Source organism: Pungitius pungitius, chromosome 12, assembly GCF_949316345.1.
Source record: "Pungitius pungitius chromosome 12, fPunPun2.1, whole genome shotgun sequence".
In the NCBI taxonomy this organism is placed as follows: domain Eukaryota; kingdom Metazoa; phylum Chordata; class Actinopteri; order Perciformes; family Gasterosteidae; genus Pungitius; species Pungitius pungitius.
The window spans coordinates 689035-712263 of NC_084911.1; the positions used below are offsets into that span (position 1 = coordinate 689035).

Below are 23229 nucleotides of genomic sequence, written 5' to 3' on the forward strand. Positions count from 1 at the left end.
ACATGGATGTGTTAACATTTCTATGTTGTTATTGTGTGTACTGGTCTTTCGCTGATGACATGTGGGAGTTATGATTCATAACTAATGTGACAGCGTGAGAACCACAGCGAGCCAGCTGATAGCACAGCTTAGCCGAGGAGCTACATGCTAAGTTAGCATCGCGTCACTGTTAGCATACCGAGTCTATTAGACAAAATACAAAACGCCTTCGACCAAACTGTCGATTCAAGAAGAGAAGATGAACAGAACAATTGTCCAACATCCATCAATGAGCGACATGCTACCAGCTGATCGCCGTAACGTGACGTCACGTCTTAACCTTCAAACGCCGACATTCAGCATCACCGGTTTTCTTACCGTTTGATGCCATTTCGAGCAGCGAGGAACCGCCTCTGACGTGAAATAGAGGAGATGCTCTCGGTGTGTAGCGGACTGAAGGGAGGAGGGGGATCGGGAGGAGGGGGACCCGGTACACCGCTCACCGTGCGGTTCCTCCTGCGGCCGCAGGGGGCGCAACGGGACGTCATGTTATTTTAAGTTTAAATAATTATACAAGTAGTCAGAGCAAATATATTCACGTGTCAAAGTTAAATGAATGATGTGTGAACAATAAGAATCAACATAGGTGCTTATTAACTATAAACTGATTAAGAACATAGAGGCTCTTCATTAATCATTTTAGTGTAAATTTAAAATAGTTAATGGTTGGTAAATGTATAGAAGGTTTAATCTTTCCTGTGCAAAACATATGCATTTTTACATTTTAATTTCAATAGGTGAACAAGTCATCTGTCAAACACCTGAGGATTTCTGTTCACATTTTTCAAGCAATAATCTACATAAGCTTCAAATATATACACACACCCCTTTTATTCTGATTAGGATGAAATATACATATTCCTGGTCGCTCCAAATTATTTTATAATCCGTTTTGCCCTAAAGCAACATTCAAAGCTGTGAAAACAGACACATGGGACCAATGGAAGGAAGTCATTTAAAGCATCTTTATTCATTTTGAAAAGAACTCCAATCAAGACAAAAAAATGTAATGAGTTGAAAGACGTTAACGTAGAAGAAAGGAGAGTAAACATAAATAAGAGAAGGACAGATGGGTCTATTTACACCAGTTTGTAGAGGAGCCAGCAGCTTCCATCTAGAAACAACTCTTTAAATCCAGTTTCATGTCAGCAATTTGATCTTTAAACACAACCAAAGCAGAATAAGCAAAAACTGGACAATTCACATGACCTGTCCATAAGAGACAAAACTTCTGGAAAATAAAATACTGTGAGGAATCTATGAGGGTTAAAATGATGCAGTAATGCTACAACATCTCAGTAGTAACTTTGTCCAAGTAGAGGGAATGGCTTAAAAGCATTACTGACACCTTAAAATGAAGCAGACTCAACATAAGAAACAGACCGGAGCTTTAGCCTCTGTGTGTGTGTGTGTGTGTGTGTGTGTCTCAGTGCTGTGACAATATTAAGATACCCTTCATGGCATGCATGCGTGGTGGGTAAATTCAAAGAACAAATGGGGTGGTGAGGTTCCAGAGAAATGAAACTTATCCAATGTGTGAGGAAATAAAAAGGTGCGTCCCAGAGACCGAGGAGCAGGAGGCTTTTCTTTGGGCTCTGCTCTCAGTTTCTTCAAAACACCCCCCCCCTTCATCGCTGCTGAGCCTCCACACGTCCCTCTACTCGTTCTTCTTCTCCTTCTGTTTGAGCAGCTTGTTGATCTCCCTCTTGGCCATGGAGGCGTACTTTGAGATGACGCCGTGCTGGTTGAGGCCGGGCAGCAGCAGAAGGAAGCTCACTGAGGAAGAGAAGCAGCTCAGAGAAGTGGACACAGGACTGTTGATTGACACGTCTGAGCCAGCAGCAGGAAGCCTGCTCTGACTTCCTGTTTCAGAGATCAGAGAGCACTTCCTCACTTTTACACCAATAATTATTCTGAATTAGAACATGAAACCACACAGCGGCTTATTGAACAAGTTTCCTTCAACGTTTAGTTTATTTAATCAGTTTAATGACGTTCAGGCCCCACCCAACATGACACAGACCAACAGCCCGTGTGATACAGTGCCGTTCCACCACACACACGCAGACCATGTACTCACCGATCAGGTAGGTGAGGAACAGGTTGTGCACCTGCTGTCCAATCCAGGCCACTGCCAGCAGGCTGCTGATCACTGAAGTAAAGTACTGTGGGGGTCAGAGCAGAAGGTCCCATTAAACCATCACTGCATTTATCTCCAACACACCATGAAACCAACAGAGTGGCCATTGAATTTAAGAATGCAATTAAGGTGTGTGTGTGTGTGTGAGAGTGCTAAAGAGTATCATGATCACCCCCCCCCCCCCCCCCCCATCACAGGCTGTAACCCACTTTGATGTCTGCTAAGTGGAGCAGCAGAGCAAAATCAGATGAGGGCATTTTATCTGGAGCAGAGGAATCCTCCCATTGGATCAAGGCTGATGGCCGCTGTGTGTGTGTGTGTGTGTGTGTGTGTGTGTGTGTGTGTGCGCGCCACATAGCCGGATTACACCTTTAAATCATCATCTACCATTTTGGGCTTCTCCTCCTTCAGGGCTCCGAGACGCTTCCACCAGCCCACGATGCGACGCTGTGTCTTCACCAGGTTACTGCAGATCTCATGGAAGCGCTGCTGCTGCTCGGTGGTCCTGGGGGGGGGGGGGCACAAGGACGTGACCAACCGCTCAACTCATGTCTTGGTTAAGACGCAAAGTCCCAAACAATACCTCTTAATCTGGGCCAGAGGAAGCCTAAACGTTTGGTGGTTTGTCACATGACAGCTTGTCTCATGCTAAAGATTAGACACGTAGATTTCCCTCATTGTGTAGACGTGGAACCTTTCAAAGCTGATCAAGTGAAGATTCTTAGGGAGTGTTCACCATGTGTAATCTCCCTTGAGAATAAAGATGAATGTGGAACTAATGGAGTTCTCTTTAAGCAGAAGCAGCGTTCACAACGTTGTTTATTCAGAACACGTCCTGTGGCGTTTATGATGCTGGAGCACAGCGAGTCGACAGTAGAAGGACCCGACTAGAGGGAAGCTGGGCTTTATGATCTGCTCAACCATCGACACCCTATTTCTGTCCCTGCTGTCAGAGCGGCTGATGGCTGCGTTAAAGCCTTCCAGCTGACTGCTGCAGGTTCAGAGAGATCTCAAGCTGGATCTCACCCACAGACCAATACAACGCTGCCCTTTAAACCCAGGCGTGTGACTTGTCAGCAGCTCCGCAGCCCCCCCCCCCCACTCCCGCTGCTGCTGCTGCTGCTTTAATCTTGATGCAAAGGGGGCCACGTTCCACACCACGACCACCTCACACGGTGTTGGTGCTAATAGTCCGCCCCCCCCCCCGGCCCGCGGAATGCGCAGCAGTCATGCTGATGCAGCGTTCTATATGGAGGCGCTGAAGGAGTCTGGTGCACGCTGTGCCAAGTGCAGGCTGTTACTCTATCTCGTCCCGGGTGTCTGGTTGTCACCATCAGATCCACACAGCTCGCTGTGTAATGTCAAAGCTCCATGAAACGGACGGGCTCGGTACAGGGCGGGTTTCAGGTGACAACATTCAGAGGAGTGACAGCAAGAAACTCTCCCAACTGCTTTGGTTCCCATGTCACAGCACCATCTTTGGTTGTTCCTGCTTACCAACAAGAAGGCAAACTAAGCCCCGGGCATCAGTCTGCTCTGCAGTCCATGCTGACATGAGTCATCGAGTAGACCAAAGAACAGTTCAGGCCCGTCCTACTACTCATGCGTATTCAGTCGTACAAAGACATCCCTGCAGGTGGCACATTGGTGCGATGAGGAAAGGTTCAGCTTGAACCAAAGATTAGGGAATATTTCTAGAGGTAGGAAATTGGGTCTAATTTGATCATCCTAGCGCTCTCACCACTTGTTGGAGCCGAAGACTCTGGGAGCGAGGGTGGGCACCAGGTAGTCGGCTAGGCAGAGCAGCATGACCGCGCAGGAGAGTCCAGTCAGCACGGACGGGTCCAGGTAGTAAATCAGCCTGCAGGAGGAACAGTCAGAAAACACTCATTTCAACGGCTCATGCACCCAGGAATTCACAAGTTATTTCTCTTCTCAGCTTAGAACCACTTCTATTCATGCACATGTGTGACATTTAAAAACATCTGCAAAGAAAAGCAATGAATGCATATTAGTCAGGCTGAACCAGAGATGGATGGCGGTGCATTCAGGTACCATTAAAGAAGGAATGCATTGTGTTAGCACAAAGTCCCCAGGACACCAACAAACCAGTCCGGTGGTCTGGATTCTTCAGATGGAGAATTGGTGCAAGAGGAACTGACAAATTAAGGAATATTACCCATACGGTCATCTAAACAACAACTATATCACTGCTTCAGATCAGTCAGTGTGGAAATGACTGCAATGATAACGTGTGTGTGTGTGTGTGTGTGTGTGCAGCACAGTAGGCTCACATAAAGAGAAGGGTGGTGGAAGCCATCAGCGCTCCTGGGAACCACGGCTTCTCCCAGCGTACAACCCGATCTCCGGCCAGGATCACCTCTCCCCAGCCCTGCAGCTGCTCCTCCAGCTGGGCCGTCTCCTGGGCCTGCACACAGTGTACACATTAAAAGAAACACCACGGGACTGATGATTAGGCAATACGCTTATCAAGAGTGATTATCTGGGGAACAACTCTGGGGTGGCCGTCAGAATGGGAGACAATTTAACTTAAACTCCAGCAGCACGAATCAAAGTCGTTCGAATCAATTCAATCCTCAACAACAGCTTCGTTGTGTGCTCCGATGTGCGTTAACAGGTCGCCTCGTGGAGGGCGTGGGGGCCCGTGGCCATCAGCAGGGCATCGAGAACGGGACGTCACCCTCCCGATATGACTGTGCAGTCTGTGCCTCCACGACAGAAAGCACAGAGAGGAAGTGTTATGCGGAAATTACACGTTTAATCTACCCACGTCGAGTGGCGGTGTCAGCCAGCCATACGGGTGGGGGCGGGGTGGGGGGGGTAAGCGGCGTTAGTAGGGTTACAAATGGGGAAGCCAACTGGCGTATTAAACGAACGCTAGCTAAAGTGGCTAACGAATGAGCTAACTAGCCTAGCTAGCCGCGGGCACAGCCGCAGCCTAGCGGGGGCTCTCTGGCAGGTCCCGGCGAGTCGAGCAGCCAGAGGTCGCTTGTCAGGTCGGTATGGAATTCACCAAGAATAACACATCCACAACATATCGGGGGCATCCTCGGCCGCCTGGACGCAGCTGCTTAGCAGCTAATGCTAACGGCAACTATTCCTAACACCCACTCGGCTGACCGCAGCCTTTGCTCGTCCGGGAAATGGTGTTCATACTCACCAGCAGATTTGCGCTTTTGTTATCGCCTTCAGCCATCGTCTCTGATGTGTTCTATCGGTGAGTTCTAAGCAGGTAAACGGCCCCGTAGAGCAGCAGGAAGGACACCTCTTGTCTGACTGCGGCGTCACTAACGGTCGGATTCGGGCAGGTTTCATTTATGTCAGAATTTGCGTCAAACTCAGCAGAGGGCCTTCTGGGAAATGTAGTTGTATGTTCTCTTTGCAAAGCGGAAGCGGGTCTTCCAAGATGCACATGTAGAATGCCGTAGGATTCATTTGAATAATAGTTTATTCTCTATGGGCAGCTATATCAAACCTTTAGGCAATGACAATGATACGACTAATCATAACAATTATGGTAATTCTTCTAATGCCCAACTTTTTCCTTTATCTACACAAATAATGATCAACTGTAACCTCTGTTTGGTTGGTCCTTAGTTCACATTACCATTACGTTTTGTTTTGTACATACCATTCGTTATTGTTATTAAATAGGACTCCCGCTTTTCTGTTATAAGAACAGTCCCAACAACAAAGCCCCCCCCCAAAAAAACACTTTCTTTGTTTTTTAACATTATATTTCCAATAATGCATTAGTTTACTAATTATTTATCATAACAATATTGATACTGATAATACTCATAAACTGATATTCATTACTATTAATACAAATAATTAATTATTATCGTTAAAAACATAACAAAATTGTCTACACAGAAGCTGATTCTCATTTCTCCTTGAACACTTGAACGCATCGCGCTTTAAGCGTGCGGTGCGTAGGTGTGACGTCATCCAGTTTTCGTCTCGTTCTCGCTTCGGTTCGCAGATCCGAGCAGCTAGCTAGCTTGCCGACAGCTAACTGACGTTAGCCGTGTTTCTTTATTTGTCCACGGTTCGAAAGACTCCGTTATTTCACGCTCCGTTTTATTGTGTGTTTCATCAGGAAAGTATTTCCCGCCACATCCCTCTCCCCGCCCGGAGAAGAACACTGGTACGTAGCCAACACGTTAGCATGTTAGCTTCAGGTGGGAATTGTTCGCTGCGCATACGTGTGGTTGGGCCTTTTCTTTGAACGCGCAGAACTGAAATCACCGTGTTGCTTCTCCAACAAAAAGAGAACAGTGGTAATCGTCCACGTTGGCCTCATCCATTGAGTCCTAGCTTCTTATTTATACGTTTTATCCTGCCGTCTTCTCATCATCGATCTGCTGTCTTACTGAAGTGGTAACAGGCCTGTTCTGGCGCACGTGTGAATGCGAATCAAAATCCGTTTTATTGTGAATAAAATGTATTATTGTGGCTGTTTAAGTGGACTCTGCGATGTACAAACGCACCCAGCTAATGATTCACGAGTCATCTCAGCGACTACGGTTCGTTGAGAGGAGCCAGACACACTTTCTACATTTAAAGTTGTTTGTGTCGTTTTAGTCTTCTTCGGACGTCACTGCTTTAGTTATTATGGCAGCAACCTCCGTGAGGTGTTTGCCTCCATAACACATCCATGCCGGAGATGTGGAATCTCTTTTGGGTAATTTGTCAGCCATCTTAGAAAACAAAGTCACTCTGAAGTTTTATCTTTAACCACAAGGATCTGTTTTTCATTTCGGAGGATTCGTTGTTTCCTCTCTGCATTCTGCAGATATTCCTGTATGAAGATGTGTCTGCAGGTAAAGCCTGTATATAGATGCTCGTCACTAGTGGAACTAACGTGCTCCGTGGCACTGACACTCAACGATGCAAATAATTCCCCTTATTTTCAGCTCAAAGAAACGATTTAATATTTTTTTTTAGCCGTATACAAAAAGAGCCGTTTAATCTTTTCTGTTTAAACAAAGACATGTAACCAATGAATCTGAAAACTTAACTCCACAATACTGCTTCTAATCGAGGTACCAGTCAGACCCGTGTGTCGATCTGTAGTTACTGACTTTTTGAGTTCATTTAGAGGAGCGTGCTGTGGACACGTGTTTTATATCAAATGAACTAAGCCCGCTTCCTATCTGTGGTTCTGCAGAGCCATGTACAATGGGATTGGCCTGACGACTCCCCGGGGAAGCGGCACCAATGGCTACGTGCAGCGGAACCTGTCCAGCCTGCGGGTCAAACGCCCGCGGGACGAGCGCGGCGGCGAGCGGGACGAGAAGGACCGCGAGCGGCTGGAGAGCCAGCTCAACAGACAGCCCAACGCCGACATCCTGGAGCACCAACGCAAGAGGCAGCTGGAGGTCAAGTGTGCCGAGCTGCAGGACATGATGGAGGAGCAAGGGTGAGACAAGACGCTGCATCAGGTCTCTGGACCACTCGGGTGGGGACACTCGAAGGAAATGAGCCACGGCTTCTGTAGGTTCTTATGAGTGATGGATACGGACCACGCAGAGGCTTTAAATGTGAAACCTGTGTTATTGATTCATTAAACACATTTTCCAGGACTTTCAGCTGTGTCGGATTTTGCCGTCTTCACTTATCGTCCCGTCATGTGACCCGTGTCTGTTTGTCTGCTCAGGTACTCGGCTGAAGAAATTGAGGAGAAAGTGAACACTTTCCGCATGATGCTGCAGGAGAAGCAGGAGCCGGCTCCTGTCACCTCGGACAGACCAACGTGAGTCACTTACAGCTGATGTGGTGATCCATTTGTTTTTTGTCTTTTGAGAGGACAAATACAACAGGATGTAAATATTGAGACATTTTATTATTAAAACATCAAACCCGTATATTGTTGGAAATGAAAACGATGCATGAATATTGCATTTGATGTATCGGTTAATATGTAGTAAATAATCATTATTTTTTATTGGTATCAATAGTTTATGGGGGTATAAATGCTAACCTTTACATTCATGCACTTCTATACAGACAGATTATACACAAGCGTCTACATCCACATGTATTTACTTTATACGGGAGGTTGAAAAGGAGGGGGGGCACTAAACAGCTAAATGAAGGACACTTAAATGATATGTGCAACAAATATATCAAATAAAATCAATATTTTGGATGTCTCTAAAGCATGAATCCAGGAAACCTAAAAGGTCTTTATTGAATCTCGTGGTGCAGTGTCCATAATGCAAAGCTGTGGTTCGTGTCCCCCTTCAGGGCCACAGAGACTCACGCTCTGGCCGCGGCCAACCAGCAGAAGAACGACCGCCTCCGCGCCGCCTTCGGCATCTCCAGCGACTACGTGGATGGCTCGTCCTTCCACGCCGACCGCAAGGAGAGAGAGAAGGAGAAGAAGGAGCAGGAGCGCCTGGAGAGGGAGAGGCAGCAGAAATACACGTACGTGAGGCCCAGCGCACCCACCTAGGATGAATATATATATATATATATATATATATAAATACCTGCACACAGCCCCTCGTTGGGCCCCTGGCGTGACCTCTGACCCCTCTGCTCACTCAGGTTGGTGGAGGATTCCGATCATTCTGATTCTCCTCCCAAGAAGCGCAGTCGGAAGAAGAAAAAGAAAAACAAGAACAGAGACAGGTGAGAGGAGGAAACGCTCCTGACAATGAAGTGTCTATATATTTATATGCGTGTATAAGAATACATTTATTTATTCTCTGTGAGAAGCTCAGAGAGTCCGTCCCCGTCTCCTCGACGAGAGAAGAAGAAATCCAAAAAGAAGAAGAAAAGGTATTCCTTCAAATATGTCCTGAGGATATATTCAGTTTATTTCTCGTGGACTTTGATTATTGATTATCGACTGCAAATGTTGTTTCAGTGGGATGTCAGGAGAGGAGGAAGGAGGAGAAAGGTGGGTTTTACATCCAATAGAATCACATCCGACCTGCCTCATGATCCACCAGCAGATCATTTCTGCTTCCTTCAAACCTTAAAAGGAGCATTTTGGGTCTCGCTCACAAAGCTGGTTCTGCTCCTGTTAAAGTGAAAAGTGTCTCTTGAGTATTGGGTCTTCATTGCGTCGTCATCATCAAAGCTGCTCCGGTGTCACATGTTGAACAAATAGTGTGGATTACGTGTAACGATGTGTCTCCACTCAAAGCTCTTCAGATGAGAAGCAGAAGTCAAAGAAGAAAACAAAGAAGAATAAAAGTCCTCCGGTGCGACATAGAGGCGCCTCCTCCAGCTCCGCCCACAGGTACCAGAGATGATGTCATGACATTTTGGGGCTAGATTGTTCAAAGGCAGTGACGTTTTCATTGGAACGCATCGGCCTGAATCTGAACATCCAGCTTGTGACGAAGCACTTTTGTTTTCTCTCTGATAACAGTCAGTCTCCAGCGCCGCTGAGATCACGGCAACCGGACCAGACAGTAAGGACAGCTGATGAGGGGAGAAAGGGGAGATCCCCAGAGAGGAGGCGACCTCATCAGGGAGGAGAAGGGGTGAGTTACAAACCTTGTGTTGTGATGTTTGTTCGGCTCGTGAACATAAAATGACACAAACACATCTTCCCTCGTCTAGAAGAGGTCCGATCATGGGAGAGAAAAGGAGAGGCCCTCCAAGAGGAGACATGACTCCTCATCCCCTTCTCCACCACCGCAGGCAGAAAAAAACAGGGAGAAAGGGAGGCGATCCAGGAGCAGAGAGGTGGAGAAAGGGAGGCGATCCAGGAGCAGAGAGATGGAGAAAGGGAGGCGATCCAGGAGCAGAGAGGTGGAGAAAGGGAGGCGATCCAAGAGCAGAGAGGTGGAGAAAAGGAGGCGATCCAAGAGCAGAGAGGTGGAGAAAAGGAGGCGTTCAAGGAGCAGAAACAAAGAGCAGGAGAAGGGAAGGAGCCCTGGAAGCAGAGAGGTGGAGAGGGGGAGGCGCTCCAGAAGCAGAGAAAAGAGGGACAAGGGGAAGGAGATTGCTCCTCAGAGGGCCAGGCATGACTCCTCCTCATCCCGTTCTCCTTCTCCTCCTCCTCCTCCCCCCCCAAAACCTGAGATGAGGGAGAGGAGCAGAGACACTGCACAGGAAAAAGACAGGAATAAACAGGACAAAAAGAGACGTGACTCGTCATCCCCCTCGCCTCCCCCTGTGAGGGAGAGGAGAGAGAGGAGCGCAGAGAGGGAGCGGAGGACTGAGAGAGGTCCGGACTCCCGGTCAACCAATGAAACCAGGAGAGACGCTGGCAGGAGGCCTGAGAAAGAGGCGTCTCCTTTCAGGAGGAGGGACGCAGGACAGACCTCACCTGTCTCCAATGGCTGCCTGAGAGGGAAGGAGGACGAGAGGAGGAGGGGAAAAGACAGCGAGAGCATTAAGGAGAAGGAGCGGCCTCCCAACATGCAGCGGCAACAAGAGGGCGGCAGAAAGAGAGACGAGGAGGTGCGCCCTACTGCAGAGAGCAGGAGAGACGGTGCGAGAGGAGCGAGAGCGGAAATAAGCGAGAAGACGAGGAGCCCAGTGAGGAAGGAGACGCAGCGGGATGACAAGGAGAAAAGGGCTGAGAAGAAAAGGGAGAGCAGCAGCAGCAGCGGGAGCAGCAGCAGGAGCGATAGCAGCAGCAGCAGCAGCGGTAGTGACAGCGATAGCTCCTCCTCCTCCTCCTCCTCCTCCTCCGCCTCCTCCTCTTCCTCATCCTCCTCTGAAGATGAGGGCAAGGCGAAGAAAGACGGGTCCGACGCGACAGAAAAAGCCCCCCCGGCTGCCGTTAGAGCTGCAGTAGAACGGTATCTGGCCAACGGTCGCAAAGCGAGCCCGGCGTCTGCTCCCGATGGGGGGGGGCCTCCCCCCAGCCAGAGGAGGAGAGATGACAAGCGGGACAAGGGGAGACCGCCTGCCGAGGGCAACAAAGGCCAGGAGCGCTACAGCCCCACACAGATGGACAGCCCCACTCCTCCCCCGTCCAACAGACCAGAGCCCGGCAGGTCCTCCCCCCCCGAGGCCCACGCAGACAGAACCAGGGGGGACAGGGACACAGCCAGGAGGCCTGCAAGGTCCAGCCCCTCAGCCAGGAGGTCACGCTCTCCGTCCCCAAAAAACAACACCACCACCTCCCCACCACGTCGGACACCTCCCCGGCAGTATCAGGAACCCCCGCCCAGATCCAGGAGAGCTTCTCCTCCTCCTGCCTGGTCAGACAGGGAGAGGCAGAGGGACAGAGTGAGGGAGCGGGACAGGGACAGGGAGAGGGACAGGGACAGGGAGAGGGACAGGGAGCGGGACAGGGAGCGGGACAGAGAGAGGGACAGAGAGAGGGACAGGGAGAGGGACAGGGAGCGGGTTACCGGCAGAGGTCGGTCCAGAAGCCCCAGAAGGCGCAACCGGTCGAGGTCTAGAAGTCCAAGGAGGCAAAGCCCCCCCAACAGGTAACTAAATGACTCTAATGCTGTAACACATGTACATTTTCAACCAATGCTATTCAAATATGTATTTTTATTTATTTAAGATGTTTAAAAGGGGCCACAATGTTAATTTGGGTGTCTGCCACGTCTCCCCATCCAAAAACACTTTGTTGTGGTTCCTCATGCTCGAGTGACTGAGACATTTAAAGGGACCATGTCAACTTCATGGGTCCTTTAAGGTGGAATCTGATCCAACATCAGTTACACATCTTTAAAAAAGTACCCGTCAAGTGATTTTATCCAGTGATGGGGGCCAAAGAGGAGGGGGGGGTCTTGCTCAAACCAACCCGTCTGATGTTTTTCTCCTCCAGGCCGCGGCGCTCCGCCTCCCCACAGCGGCGCCGGAGGAGCAGTCGCTCGGCCTCCAGAGATCTGGCGAGAGAACGGGAACCCGAGAGGATCCGTCCGAGGGAGCAAGAGAGACAACGGGTGAAGGAGCCTCTCCCCCCGAAAGAGGCTCCGCAGCCCCACAGGTCCTCTTCCTCATCGTCCTCTTCCTCTTCGTCCTCGCCTTCGCCGCAGCGAGAGATGAAGGAGGCCAAAGCCCCGCTGGACGAGGACGGGAAGAAGAAGAAAGAGGACGGAGGGCAGAAGGTCGGTCCTCCCAGAGACTCCTCCCACAACCCAGTCTCAGGTAGTAGGAGCTCCCAGTCGGACTCCAGGCGCTCCGACGCCCCCCCCAGGAAGTCTCCTCCGGACGCCAAGCCAGGGACGACCCCCCCGCCGCCGCAAGCACCGGCGAGGAGCGAGCGGGCCGTGAACGGAAAGGAGGCGAGCGGCAACAAGAAGGCCAACCAGAGCAGCAGCTCCTCCTCCTCTTCCTCCTCATCTTCCTCATCGTCATCATCATCATCCTCCTCCTCCTCCTCGTCCTCCTCCTCTTCAGACAGCTCCGACTCCGAAGAGGAGCAAGGGAAAGGGTGAGTGGAGGCGGGGCTACACACATAAGAATGTTTCCACTGTATGGCGCCGCCTCTGATTGGTCACATGACTTCCGCTTTGTTGTTTTAACAGGAAGACGATCAAAGCTCCGAGTTCTGCTTCGTCATCCGAGAATGAAAAGGAACCCAAGAAGAAGAAGAGGTAAGACTGGCTGCTGGGGTCAAAGGTCCCGCAGAGGGCATTGTGGGGATTGTAGTCCCAGTGTTGTGTGTGTGTGTGACTCTGTGGTCGTTTTTAGCCCCGCCCCCCCTCCCAGGGTTCCCGCTGATTCCCTGAGGGACTCCCGCTCACTCAGCTACTCGCCCCCGAAGTACCTGAGAGCAGCGCCGCCTTCGCCGAGCCGCAGGTGTGTAGGGAATCAAACCCTCGTGATGGCGTGAAGCATCGCGGGGGTCAGCAGCAGTGTTGAATATTAAACTAGTTTTACATTCATTCAAACGACTCCTCTCGTCTGCAGGAGCGGCAGCAGAGCGTCACCGAGCCGCTCGGCAGGCGGCAGGCGGAGGAAATGAGGCGCGTCGCCGTGCGTCCTCCCTCCCTCGCGGCCACGGGTCAGTAGGTGAACCCTCCGCGTGGCTCACGACCCGAACGAGTCCCCGACAACGTTCCACGATGTTCCTGCATACTTGTACTGTTAGTTGCGTTCGACCTGTAGATATGAGCGGCCTGTATTTTGGTTCTTATCATGTAACGGGTTCAACTTTCCATTCGATGTGAGCAGAATATGAAATGTGATTAATTTCTTTGTTGGAAATGATTAATAAAAGACAATTGTACATTTTATTTGTGTGGCATCTTTCTGTCTGGTTTTTGTGGGACGTCAAACAACAAATAACCTTTCTGATGTTTAGAATACCAATACACAGGTTTATTTTAACATCCAATCATTATTATCATCATTAATCCATCAGAGACATTCCACTTTGTTGCTTTTGATCGTATTAGGATTTGTTTGCATTAGTTTGACCCAAGAATTTAAGTTAAATTTGCAAACTGATGTGGAATATTTTAAATAAAATGACTCTTGGTTTAAATGATTTATAACTTTAAGGCAACTAAAAACGTTTAAAAGCTGTGTGTTTTATAACTTTATAAGTTTATATTTTTAGTATAGTCTGTCTCAAATGGTTCACTAGCTGTGACCGGAAGTGGTTGCTATGAGGAAACCACGATTGCGACATCTTTTCTAGGCGTGTCTTTAATCTTAGTTTCACTTCACACTAATCTTACATAACATTAATCTCGGCAGTTACTCGTTCTCTCTGCGATGCGTGAAGGCGGTTCCCTCGGTTAGAGGAGGGGGGGGGGGGGGGCGGCGTCTTTACGGGACGGGGTCGAAGCTCCTTCACAACGAAACGTCTGCTGCCAAGAGCCGACTCTCAGCGATGCGGGATTTTCCCACAGCACTTGAACGTGGCATCAGATGCTGAGGGACAGGTGTGGTCGGCGGGGAGACCGGAGACACGGCAGCGGACTACCGGGACAAGAACAACGTGTCACCGGGGGACCAGAAGACACCAAACGAGTGCGGCCGAACCGCCAAAGTAAGCTCTGGTGTCGTACGGACGTCTGCGTCAAAGTTCCTCGCGGGGAGTGAGACTTTTTCGTGACGTCAGCGGAGGGCCGGGTTCAGGCCCGTAGACCGAAGTCACGTGTCTGCGTTTCTCGGAGCGCTGGCGTCGCGGCACACGCTTTGAAACGCGAGTCCTCACTTTTTCTGCGCTGTTCCGGGATCCTCGTCCCTCCGGAGAAGGAGTCGGTCCGCGCTGGACTCTTTTCGCTGCTCCCAACTGTTCGTGCGGTACTAACGTGGGCAGCGGCGTGACGTCACGGTAACGTCTGGAGGCAGTTTAACGTCCACATGAATCAGCAGTTGTGTGTTTTTTTTTTTTAACGCCCGCCGCGTTGGACAAAGTGCGGTAACGGGCACGTCGTTGTTTACATAGAGGCTCAGGTAAGAGAAGGAACCCTTTGATCTGACATCCCATAATGAAGAGCCATCCAGAGGAGAAACTTCTTCACTGTACAATGATTTATTGACCTCAACGTTCAGTAGATTAACTGTTCTTCACACAGCTGTGAATTAAATGCAGATTTTAGAGATTATTAAATGATGACTAATGCAACCGTGACACAATTTTAACACTTTATTTAAAAAGGCCCTCATCCCTGCTGGCACTCAAACACAAGAACGTGTATTTTGATCCCCTTTGACAGACAGCAGCAGGTCTTCCTGTTTTTGTGTAAAAATGTCCCACGATAACCGACTCCAGCTCACCAAAGTCCACTTCCTGTTTCAGCTGTGTGCCCGCCTTTAGGATGACGGACAGGCAGGCAGAGAGCTTCTGTCTCTCAGTCAGAGGAGGAAGTTCTCCTCAGTGACTCAGCTGTGGAGGAGCAGGGGGGAGGTGATGAAGACGAGGCTCATACATGAACTGATAAGCACAATGGGGGTGGTGAAAGAAGTACTTCTATGTACCTCTGAGATGTTGTAACAGCTTGAATCGCGTTTAACGGCCTGTTTCATGTGTTGTCTTTTAACCCTCAGGGAGCAGTTGACCTTCGACCCCCAGAGGAGCACAGAGGAACCTCGCCGCGGATCCGCTTCTTGCATCTTTAAAAAAAAACATTATTTTTAATCAAAGCTGGGGGGGCGAAGTGAGTTACAATCAGCTGTTGGTCCATTCTGCTGCCATAGCAACGGCCACAAAGTGCCCTGAAGGTGAGGCCTTCAGACATCTGAGAAGACATCAAGGAGTCGTCTCCAGAGCGTCGTTGGGTGGAACTGAAACTAAGGTGGAACCACGCAGTTCTCTTTGGAACCATGAACGCCCCCAAAACTACCACACCGTGCACAATTTAAAGCCCTCGCCATGTTTGTGATGTCTGGAGACGCTCTGAGCTCGTAGCGCCTCAGAAAGCAGGACCATCGCCTCCTGCACCTGCAGAGCCTGAGAGCCCCGAGATGGCCGGAAAGGACTACAACCACCTCTTCAAGCTGCTCATCATCGGAGACTCCAGTTAGTGCCCTCTGCTCCTTTCACTTCACCTGAGGCCCTCCACATGTTGGCCTGTCCTCCTGGGGTCACAGCAGGAGGTCCACATGTTGACCTGTCCTCCTGGGGTCTTTAGAGGCTCCTGTGTCACTTCCTTCTGCTTCACCACAAACTGACCTGAGAACGAGGAAACGAGCCTCAGTGGTTTCAAACCGACAGCCAGTCACCACGCACATAGTTTGCTACAAACGGCACAAACCAGGGGGGGGGGGGGTTTGACCTTTAAACATTTTAATACGTGAACCCTGACTTTACCTGTGGAGGATGTGACTCGTCAGGTTTAATGCAATGTGATCTTCAGCAGTACTTAAATACTTGAGTTTACTCCACATTCCTATCGGGACACTTCAAGGTCGTATTAGTTCATCTTTTCTCCTGCGTTCTGCTCCTCTGCGCCTCCTTCTCAGTCAACAGACACCTGGCTCCTCTCTTCACGTTCATTTCCTGGTTGTCAGCTAATCCTGTTCCTCTGATCTCCTCTCAGATGTGGGGAAGAGCAGCCTCCTGCTCCGCTTCGCCGACAGCTCCTTCTCAGGTGAGATATCGCTGCTGAAGGTAGTCCTGATCCCTGAAAGTAGTCCTGATCCCTGAAGGTAGTCCTGATCCCTGAAGGTAGCCCTGATCCCTGAAGGTAGCCCTGATCCCTGAAGGTAGTCCTGATCCCTGAAGGTAGTCCTGATCCCTGAAGGTAGTCCTGATCCCTGAAGGTAGTCCTGATCCCTGAAGGTAGCCCTGATCCCTGAAGGTAGCCCTGATCACTGAAGGTAGTCCTGATCCCTGAAGGTAGTCCTGATCCCTGAAGGTAGCCCTGATCCCTGAAGGTAGCCCTGATCCCTGAAGGTAGTCCCAGCAAGTCCTTCAGGCTCCTCTTTTAGGCTTGGAGGTTCTCTATGCTGAGTCATGATGTATTTTGTTAATCTGATGAGTCGTGACGTTGGACGTCCTCGTGTCTCCTGCAGGAAACTACATCACCACCATCGGAGTGGACTTTAAGATCCGGACCGTGGACATCGACGGGGAGCGAGTCAAGCTGCAGATCTGGGACACAGCGGGACAGGAGAGGTTCAGAACCATCACCTCCACGTACGTCTCCTCCCCTGTCCTCAGAGCGTCCTCTGGTCCTGTGTCCTCAGAGCGTCCTCTGGTCCTGTGTCCTCAGAGCGTCCTCTGGTCCTGTGTCCTTAGAGCGTCCTCTGGTCCTGTGTCCTCATGAGTGTCCTGTGTCCTTAGAGCGTCCTCTGGTCCTGTGTCCTCATGAGTGTCCTCCTCCTCTGTCCAGGTACTACAGGAACACGCATGGTGTCATCATCGTCTATGACGTCACTAATCCAGAGTCCTTTGTCAACGTGAAGAGATGGTTAAACGAGATCTCCCAGAACTGTGACAACGTCTGCAAGATCCTGGGTGGGTCAACAACAACAACAACAACCTGCACGCTGGTGTTATCTTCCTGTTGGTGACGTGCTCGATGAGTTCTTTTCAATAAGCCTCCTCTTTGATCTTCAGTGGGAAACAAGAACGACGACCCGTCCAGGAAGCAGGTGGATACCCAGGATGCATTGCGCTTTGGGGAGTCGACGGGGGTCCGTGTGTTTGAGACCAGCGCCAAAGAGAACGTTAACGTGGAAGAGGTTTGATTCCAGGTTCTATCACTGGTGATAATCTATGTTTTCAATTGGAAAGATGACTCCTCCATCTCAAGGTTGGATTTAAAGTTATATTCTTTTTCTGTAAATATCAGCCAGAAAATAACAAAGCAGGACGAAGCGTGGTGATGTCATCGTGTGTGTGTGTGTGTGTTCCCAGATGTTCATGGCCTTCACCCACATGGTGCTGCGGGCCAAGAAGCAGAGCCAGAACCGAGCCGAGAGGGAGCGCGAGCGCGAGAAGGACACGGTCAACATCAACGCCCACCGGGACCGGGACCGCCGGAAGAGAGGCAGGAAGTGCTGCTGAGGGGGGGGGGGACCCCCCAGGACCCGAGTCCGTCAGCACTGCTGAGGTTTGATCTCACTAAAGATCACACGGCAGAGGGCAAAGGTCACCAGGTCGTCTCTGCTGATGAACACCAGACCAGAGAAGTCCGTCCGTTTGTGACCTTTGACCAACATTCTAAGTTTGTCCTAACAGCTAACACCGGTTTCCATGGTGACGCCACCAGATGTCCAAAACCCAACGACATCCTGGTTGAGACGTTTCAGGTTGCTGTGACCTCAGTGTTCATGCTCTCCAGAGGATGGACCCGCTTCGCTTTATTCAACTTCCACTTGAGCAATAAATCGAGTTCTTGTGCTGCTCCCCAGAGGAGGAACCCGGTGAAGGTCTGCTCCTCGTCTGGAGCAGACCAAACATACTTTGGATTTAAAGGAAAGATGGTGAAGTTGATCAGATTGATAAGTGATTGAGAGGAGGAGCCTGTGGTACGACCTTTGACCCTGAGAGCCTTTTGTGCCGGTGGTACTTTGTCTTAACGCAGTAAAGGAATGTTGCCACTGAAAGGGAACCTGGACGCATGAACCTTTGTGCTGCTTTAATGTCAACATGTTTTAAATCACTAATGTGCCCAAATCCAAATAAAGCAATAAATCCAGAGTAGGTTTGCATCTCTTTCCTCACGACATTTATTAGACATACATCTAACGTGGGTGATGATGTGCTGGGAGACGTAAGGTTGGCGGTTTGAATCCCATCTGCCCCCATGAGGAAGTGTCCCTGAGCAAGACACCTGACCCCTAACTGTAAAACTGTAACATGGCTTTTAATGCAACGTAAGTCACTGGATAAAAGTGTCAGCTTAACGACATGTGATGTAATACGTGGAAATGAGCCCTCAGGACAAAATGTCCTTTTAAGAAATACAAACATTAGTTTCCACTGAGTTAAATCTTTTAACCACCTCGTTCAGACTTGTTATTAAATTTGTTTCTCCCACAGAGACAAAGTGTTCTGTTGGGAAGTTGTTTTGCTTTTAAAAGGTTTACATGCAGACAGAAAGCAGCTGAGAGAAGCGTTTCAGGGTCTCTGAGGGGGAAGTGAAGCTTTTGTCTGGTTGTTTCCATTCAGAGAATCACACACACACGACACTTCAGAATTATGACAACTTCCCCTCCTGTGGCTAAATCAGCACTGAGGGTGGAAGTGCTTTTATTTTGAAAAACACCTTTTAGAGGAATAGCCTTTGATAAAAAATAAACTGGAAATCTGCTAAATAAATGAAGCTTAAATTTCACCATGGAGATCAGTACTTTCTTATTTCCCAGCTGGCACTTGAATGCAGCGTCCTTCCCCCCCCCCCCCCACTACCACCTCCTCTCAGTTGGATTTGGGGAGTCTGTAGACCCCTGCAGAGACCATCAGCTGATGCTCCCTGACCTTCCGCTGCAGGAAGGCCTCCAGCTCGTTGACGTCCATCTCCGTGACGACGGGTCCCGTGGCGACGAACATCCGCAGCATGGAGTGGATGCGGTCCAGCGTCATGCTGTCCAGGTTGGTGAGCATGGCCTGGATGTAGGCCCAGAACAACTGAGGAGAGGAGCAATCAGTCACCTGAGTGTGTGTGTGCGTGTGTGCGTGTGCATGCATGCGTGTGTGTGTGTGTGTGTGTGTGTGTGTGTGTGCATGCATGTGTGTGTGTGTGTGTGCGTGTGCATGCATGCATGTGTGTGTGTGTGTGTGCATGTGTGTGTGTGTGCATGTGTGTGTGTGTGTGTGCATGTGTGTGCGTGTGTGTGTGTGCGCGTGCACCTGCAGCTTCTCCTCCCGCTGCTCCGACTGGGTGGTGGTGTTCGAGTCCCTCTCCTCGTCGCTGTCAATCAGCATCGCGCCTCGCTCCATCTTCTCCCGGGAGGAGCCCGTCTCCACCACGTAGAAGCGCCCCCCCGCCTCCTCCCTCAGCACGCCGTGCTGCTGCCACAGCGCCAGCTTCCTGTGCAGCAGCTCCTTCGGGGCGCCCAGCTTCAGGCTCAGCTCCTCCAGCGACCAGGAGCCTGACGGAGGACACCAGTGTTAACGAGCAGCATTCGGGGTCAGGGCCAGAGGTCACCAGGGGTCCTACTTTTCTCCTGGAAGTGCAGGATGATGGCGGCGTGGATGGGGGACACGGTGATGTTGGTGAGGGTCCGGTCCTCCAGCTCCAGGTCCAGAGTCACCGAGCCCAGATGCGGCTTCCAGCTCAGCGTCCTCATGGCCTGAAGAGGAGAAGAGCTTCAGAATACGTCCTCGGATGAACGTCTGCTGTAGAGACCCCCCCCGGCCCCCTTACCTTGAGCTTCTCGTAGCGGTGAGTGTAGGCCTCCATGGCCTGGCACACCAGGGGAGGCAGCTCCAGCTTCTCCTCCTTCAGCGGAGGCCAGAACTCGGAGGAGAGGATGATGGAGGAGAGCGAGAGCGCCGGCTGCTCCTCCTCGCTCAGCCTGGACTCCTCCTCACGGATGTTACTGTTGATCCTCCGGGAGTCGGCCATGTCCTGAGGGGGGGGGGGGGGGGGGCATCTGTTTATTTAACTTAATGGTTTATGATTTCACATGAATGATTCTTTCAGAATTAGCTCCATAACTCAACTAGGAGTTACCAGGGAAACCAGGGAGGAGATCAACGCTAACATCGGGTGGTGTTGTTGTTGTTGCTATGGTTACCTTTAGCATCACCTCGCAGTAGTGCATGTGCGACTCTCCGAAGCGGAGCTTCAGCAGCTCCACGTTCCGGATCTCCCTGAAGACGTTCAGGAGTGAAGATCACATGGGGGCCTGATCAGAGCAGATCCCATTCATGCCATTACATGGACAGGTGGTGCCGGCCTACCTGGCGGTGTTGTAGTTGAGTTGGTGCAGCAGCCGGTCGGCCAGCACCGCCCGGTACTCGTCGATGAAGATGTCCTTGCTGCCGTAGATGCTGACCAGCAGGCTGATGATGTCAGAGGAGCGCCGCTTGGAGCCCGTCTTCTCTGGAGGAGAGAGAGAACGGGAGGGGTCAGCCTCTCATTGGTCGGACTCAGCGGGCCGCCCACTGGTGCGTTCGCTGACCGGGCACGGCGTCCGTCGGGTCCGGACTCCAGTCCTCGGGGTCGTTGCCCTCCTCGTCGCTGTCCTGCATCTCCAGGGTGACGGGGTCCCCCCGGGACAGCTCCGAGGCCAGGTCCGTGCAGCCCTCCACGTCTCCAGTGAGGCCGGCTACGATCTGCCTCACCGTGTCCTCCCGGGTCCTTGAACGCACCGCAGAGGTCTTCAGCACATCGTGACCCCGGCGATGTGTACCGGTCAAACTTAATCAGGAAATCTTACCTGAGGTACTTGCGGATGGGCTGGCAGGCGACCTGCAGGATGACCATGGAGGGGTCCAGCTCTCGGAGCGCCTTGATGGCCGAGATGTACACGGTGAGGATGTCGGAGGTGTGGACGCCTGAAAGAGGAGGGAGAAGTGATCTTCACGTTCATCACGGAGTGACCCTCTGCTCCTCCTGACTCACCCGGGTGCAGCAGGCGGCTCTCGAAGGCCGACTTCAACGAGGTGAGCAGCTGCTGCCTCTGGTTGGTCCTCTCCAGGCAGAACTTCAGGTCGTCGATGGCAGCTTTGGATTCTGGGAAATCTAAACATCAGAGGAAAGTATCCGAGTAAAACATGAAATCACGTCTGCTCCCGGCTGAGGTTAGCTTAGCTTAGCATAAAGACTACTAGCCTCTGATTATACTGAAGAGCTCCTCGATCCTCATGTTGACGTAGATCCTGCAGAAGAACTGGTGCATGTGGCACCTCCACTGCTTCAGGACGGAGCCCCCAGGCTGGATGGCGGGAGCCCCGGGAGCCCCGGGAGCACCAGGAGCAGGTCCAGCGCCCTCTCGGTCCGCCTCACTGGCAAACACCTTGCTGAGCCAGCCCAGCACCAGCTCCAGCCACTGCCCCCACAAAGACACCATCAGCCTCCACTCAGAACGGTCCTACGTCACACAAAGCAGGCGCAGCAGAGACGGGCGGAGGTCTTACCTCCTGGAACTCCAGCAGGAAGGAGCGCTCGTACTCGCCCCGGCAGTGCTGCTCCATCCGCTGCTCGATGAGCTTGTGCAGGATGGAGGTGACGGCCTCCGAGCTGACCCACTCCAGCAGCTGCAGCTTGGAGCTTCAAAGACAAGCTCAGAATGAGACACACGTCCTCATGCACGCTCCGCTCATCACTGACCGCTCTCCACTCACAGGGTGTGGCTGAGGTTGTGCAGCTGCTCCAGGGCCTCCTTACACCAGCACTGCTGGGCCGGGACGCCGCAGCCCGGACAGGCCCCTCGCTCGGGGCCCTCCGGGGGCTCGGCCCCGTCCTCCGCCTGCCCCTCCTGGCTCATGTAGACGGAGAAGGTCCTGCTGTAGAACTCCAGCACTCGCTCCTGGAGCACCGGGGCGGGGGAGAAGAGGAGCATGGCCCTGATGATGGTGAAGGCCCGCTCCTGGAGGCCCCCGGGCCCCGGGCCACAGAGGCCGCTGCGGCCCTCGTCCTGCCACGCCTCCAGCTTCTTCAGACCGCCTGGACGAGGGAGAGCGGCGGATGAGTGACGTGTGGATGGCTCAGCACTCACCGACTCTTTGTGTTCTCCTCCACTTGCCCAGAAAAGGTTCCAGCCGGTCCAGTAGGGTCCGGAAGGCGGTGATGAGAACCCAGGCCCGGCCCCTCTCCTCCAGCTCGTTCTCTGGCTGCTTGAGTCCGGACCAGAACTCGGGAACCACGGACGAGGACAGACGCATCTGCAGAGTCTCCAGCAGCCAGCCGCCCAGCAGCCGACCCAGACCCTGAGTGCACAGCAGGGCCAGCGAGTCCGAGAGGCCCTGATCCAGAACCGGGCCTCCCGGGGACATCTGGAGCGTGGAACCGAGTCACGTGTTCATCATGTGCAGCCTGATATCTACAAAGCCACTAATCTGCGCATGCATCAGAACCATGAGCTCTCATCCACCTGGACCACTATCACTCATTTTGACCACATCCGGCCATATGTAAAAAGAAATCTAAAATAAAGTTAGCCGAATTTAGCCGAGGACACCCCTCTAATTACATAGTGTCCTACGTCACGACCTTCCTGCTGTGAACCGACGCCACGCGCGAGACAACCTTAAATAGTGACATTTTCTAACGGGATCCGGTAGCGTCGGTTGGGTCCATGTTGTGCAGCGATGGCGCCACTCACCAGCGCGGCAGCGACGGTCTCCCACGCGACGGCGACCCCTCCATGTCCCGCCATGTCAGCGGATTCCATCGCGATGTCTTCCATGTCCTCTTCCATGTCTTCTTCTATTTATTCTTCCATTTCTTCTGCGGACACAGCGAGCTAGCTAGCGCGAGCACAACATTTACACTTTGGATTGGTTTTGTGGAACGTCAATAAAAGGCTTTACATCCTTTGTCTCACGTATGTTGCATTAATAATAATATAATAATAATAACTTCTTTCATCTGTAAAACCCTCTCGTAACTCAATTAATTTGAAATCACGTCACATGGTTCTTGCTCGGCTATCGCGGGTTTGACTCTTCGGCATCGTCTTCTTCTTCTTCTTCTTCTATGACTAAAGTAGACAGGCTGTAGGCTAAAACGCCCCCTAGTGCT

The 23229-nt window shown here is 51.4% G+C and overlaps 4 protein-coding genes across 8 annotated transcripts; 2 read left to right on the forward strand and 2 right to left on the reverse strand.

Moving 5' to 3' along the window:
• Window positions 1-989: 989 nt before the first annotated feature.
• Window positions 990-5530, reverse strand: arl6ip1 (ADP-ribosylation factor-like 6 interacting protein 1). Its single transcript, XM_037477150.2, has 6 exons — window positions 5361-5530; window positions 4474-4607; window positions 3921-4040; window positions 2567-2684; window positions 2120-2204; window positions 990-1815 (listed from the first exon to the last, which is right to left on the reverse strand). Exons 1-6 carry the CDS (start codon window positions 5394-5396, stop codon window positions 1697-1699), a joined length of 612 nt encoding a protein of 203 aa, XP_037333047.1. The 5' UTR covers window positions 5397-5530; the 3' UTR covers window positions 990-1696.
• Window positions 5531-6130: 600 nt separating this feature from the next.
• srrm2 (serine/arginine repetitive matrix 2) lies at window positions 6131-13371 on the forward strand. Of its 2 annotated transcripts, none has more exons than XM_062565790.1 (14): window positions 6131-6350; window positions 7374-7625; window positions 7863-7958; window positions 8453-8632; window positions 8756-8839; window positions 8927-8989; window positions 9078-9110; window positions 9360-9455; window positions 9588-9702; window positions 9785-11610; window positions 11958-12566; window positions 12661-12729; window positions 12827-12934; window positions 13046-13371. In XM_062565790.1, exons 2-14 carry the CDS (start codon window positions 7378-7380, stop codon window positions 13098-13100), a joined length of 3582 nt encoding a protein of 1193 aa, XP_062421774.1. In that variant the 5' UTR covers window positions 6131-6350; window positions 7374-7377; the 3' UTR covers window positions 13101-13371. The 2 variants fall into 2 exon arrangements, with proteins under 2 accessions (XP_062421774.1, XP_062421773.1); XM_062565789.1 differs by having other exon boundaries at window positions 6133-6350; window positions 9782-11610.
• A 525-nt stretch (window positions 13372-13896) lies between these two features.
• Window positions 13897-18234, forward strand: si:dkey-16l2.16 (ras-related protein Rab-35). Of its 4 annotated transcripts, none has more exons than XR_005120634.2 (7): window positions 13897-14132; window positions 15137-15608; window positions 16129-16179; window positions 16604-16727; window positions 16924-17048; window positions 17151-17346; window positions 17451-17652. XR_005120634.2 is itself a non-coding variant. In XM_037477326.2 (7 exons), exons 2-7 carry the CDS (start codon window positions 15554-15556, stop codon window positions 17598-17600), a joined length of 630 nt encoding a protein of 209 aa, XP_037333223.1. In that variant the 5' UTR covers window positions 13898-14132; window positions 15137-15553; the 3' UTR covers window positions 17601-18234. The 4 variants fall into 4 exon arrangements, 3 of the variants coding, with proteins under 3 accessions (XP_037333223.1, XP_037333224.1, XP_037333226.1); XM_037477326.2 differs by having other exon boundaries at window positions 13898-14132; window positions 17151-17275; window positions 17451-18234; XM_037477327.2 differs by lacking the exon at window positions 13897-14132 and adding an exon at window positions 14161-14542 and having other exon boundaries at window positions 17151-17275; window positions 17451-18234.
• A 155-nt stretch (window positions 18235-18389) lies between these two features.
• anapc2 (anaphase promoting complex subunit 2) lies at window positions 18390-23198 on the reverse strand. Its single transcript, XM_037477323.2, has 14 exons — window positions 22811-23198; window positions 22232-22481; window positions 21831-22152; window positions 21624-21756; window positions 21319-21535; window positions 21109-21228; window positions 20924-21041; window positions 20666-20844; window positions 20445-20586; window positions 20279-20354; window positions 19906-20109; window positions 19699-19831; window positions 19389-19630; window positions 18390-19166 (listed from the first exon to the last, which is right to left on the reverse strand). Exons 1-14 carry the CDS (start codon window positions 22904-22906, stop codon window positions 18957-18959), a joined length of 2442 nt encoding a protein of 813 aa, XP_037333220.2. The 5' UTR covers window positions 22907-23198; the 3' UTR covers window positions 18390-18956.
• Window positions 23199-23229: the final 31 nt, after the last annotated feature.

Coding starts and splice junctions, on each gene's coding strand:
- arl6ip1 (XM_037477150.2), bottom strand. CDS start 5,396: ATGGCTGAAGGCGATAACAAAAGCGCAAATCTGCTG. Junction 2,685..3,920: donor GTCTTCGGCTCCAACAAGTG/GTGAGAGCGCTA, acceptor CCCCCCCCCCAG/GACCACCGAGCAGCAGCAGC. Junction 1,816..2,119: donor GTTCCTCACCTACCTGATCG/GTGAGTACATGG, acceptor TCTCTTCCTCAG/TGAGCTTCCTTCTGCTGCTG.
- srrm2 (XM_062565789.1), top strand. CDS start 7,378: ATGTACAATGGGATTGGCCTGACGACTCCCCGGGGAAGCGGCACCAAT. Junction 9,703..9,781: donor CTCATCAGGGAGGAGAAGGG/GTGAGTTACAAA, acceptor TCCCTCGTCTAG/AAGAGGTCCGATCATGGGAG. Junction 12,730..12,826: donor GAACCCAAGAAGAAGAAGAG/GTAAGACTGGCT, acceptor GGTCGTTTTTAG/CCCCGCCCCCCCTCCCAGGG.
- si:dkey-16l2.16 (XM_037477326.2), top strand. CDS start 15,554: ATGGCCGGAAAGGACTACAACCACCTCTTCAAGCTGCTCATCATCGGA. Junction 16,180..16,603: donor CGCCGACAGCTCCTTCTCAG/GTGAGATATCGC, acceptor TGTCTCCTGCAG/GAAACTACATCACCACCATC. Junction 17,276..17,450: donor AGAACGTTAACGTGGAAGAG/GTTTGATTCCAG, acceptor GTGTGTTCCCAG/ATGTTCATGGCCTTCACCCA.
- anapc2 (XM_037477323.2), bottom strand. CDS start 22,906: ATGGAAGAGGACATGGAAGACATCGCGATGGAATCCGCTGACATGGCG. Junction 21,229..21,318: donor GCTCTTCAGTATAATCAGAG/GCTAGTAGTCTT, acceptor TCTGATGTTTAG/ATTTCCCAGAATCCAAAGCT. Junction 20,110..20,278: donor ACTGCGAGGTGATGCTAAAG/GTAACCATAGCA, acceptor CCCCCCCCTCAG/GACATGGCCGACTCCCGGAG.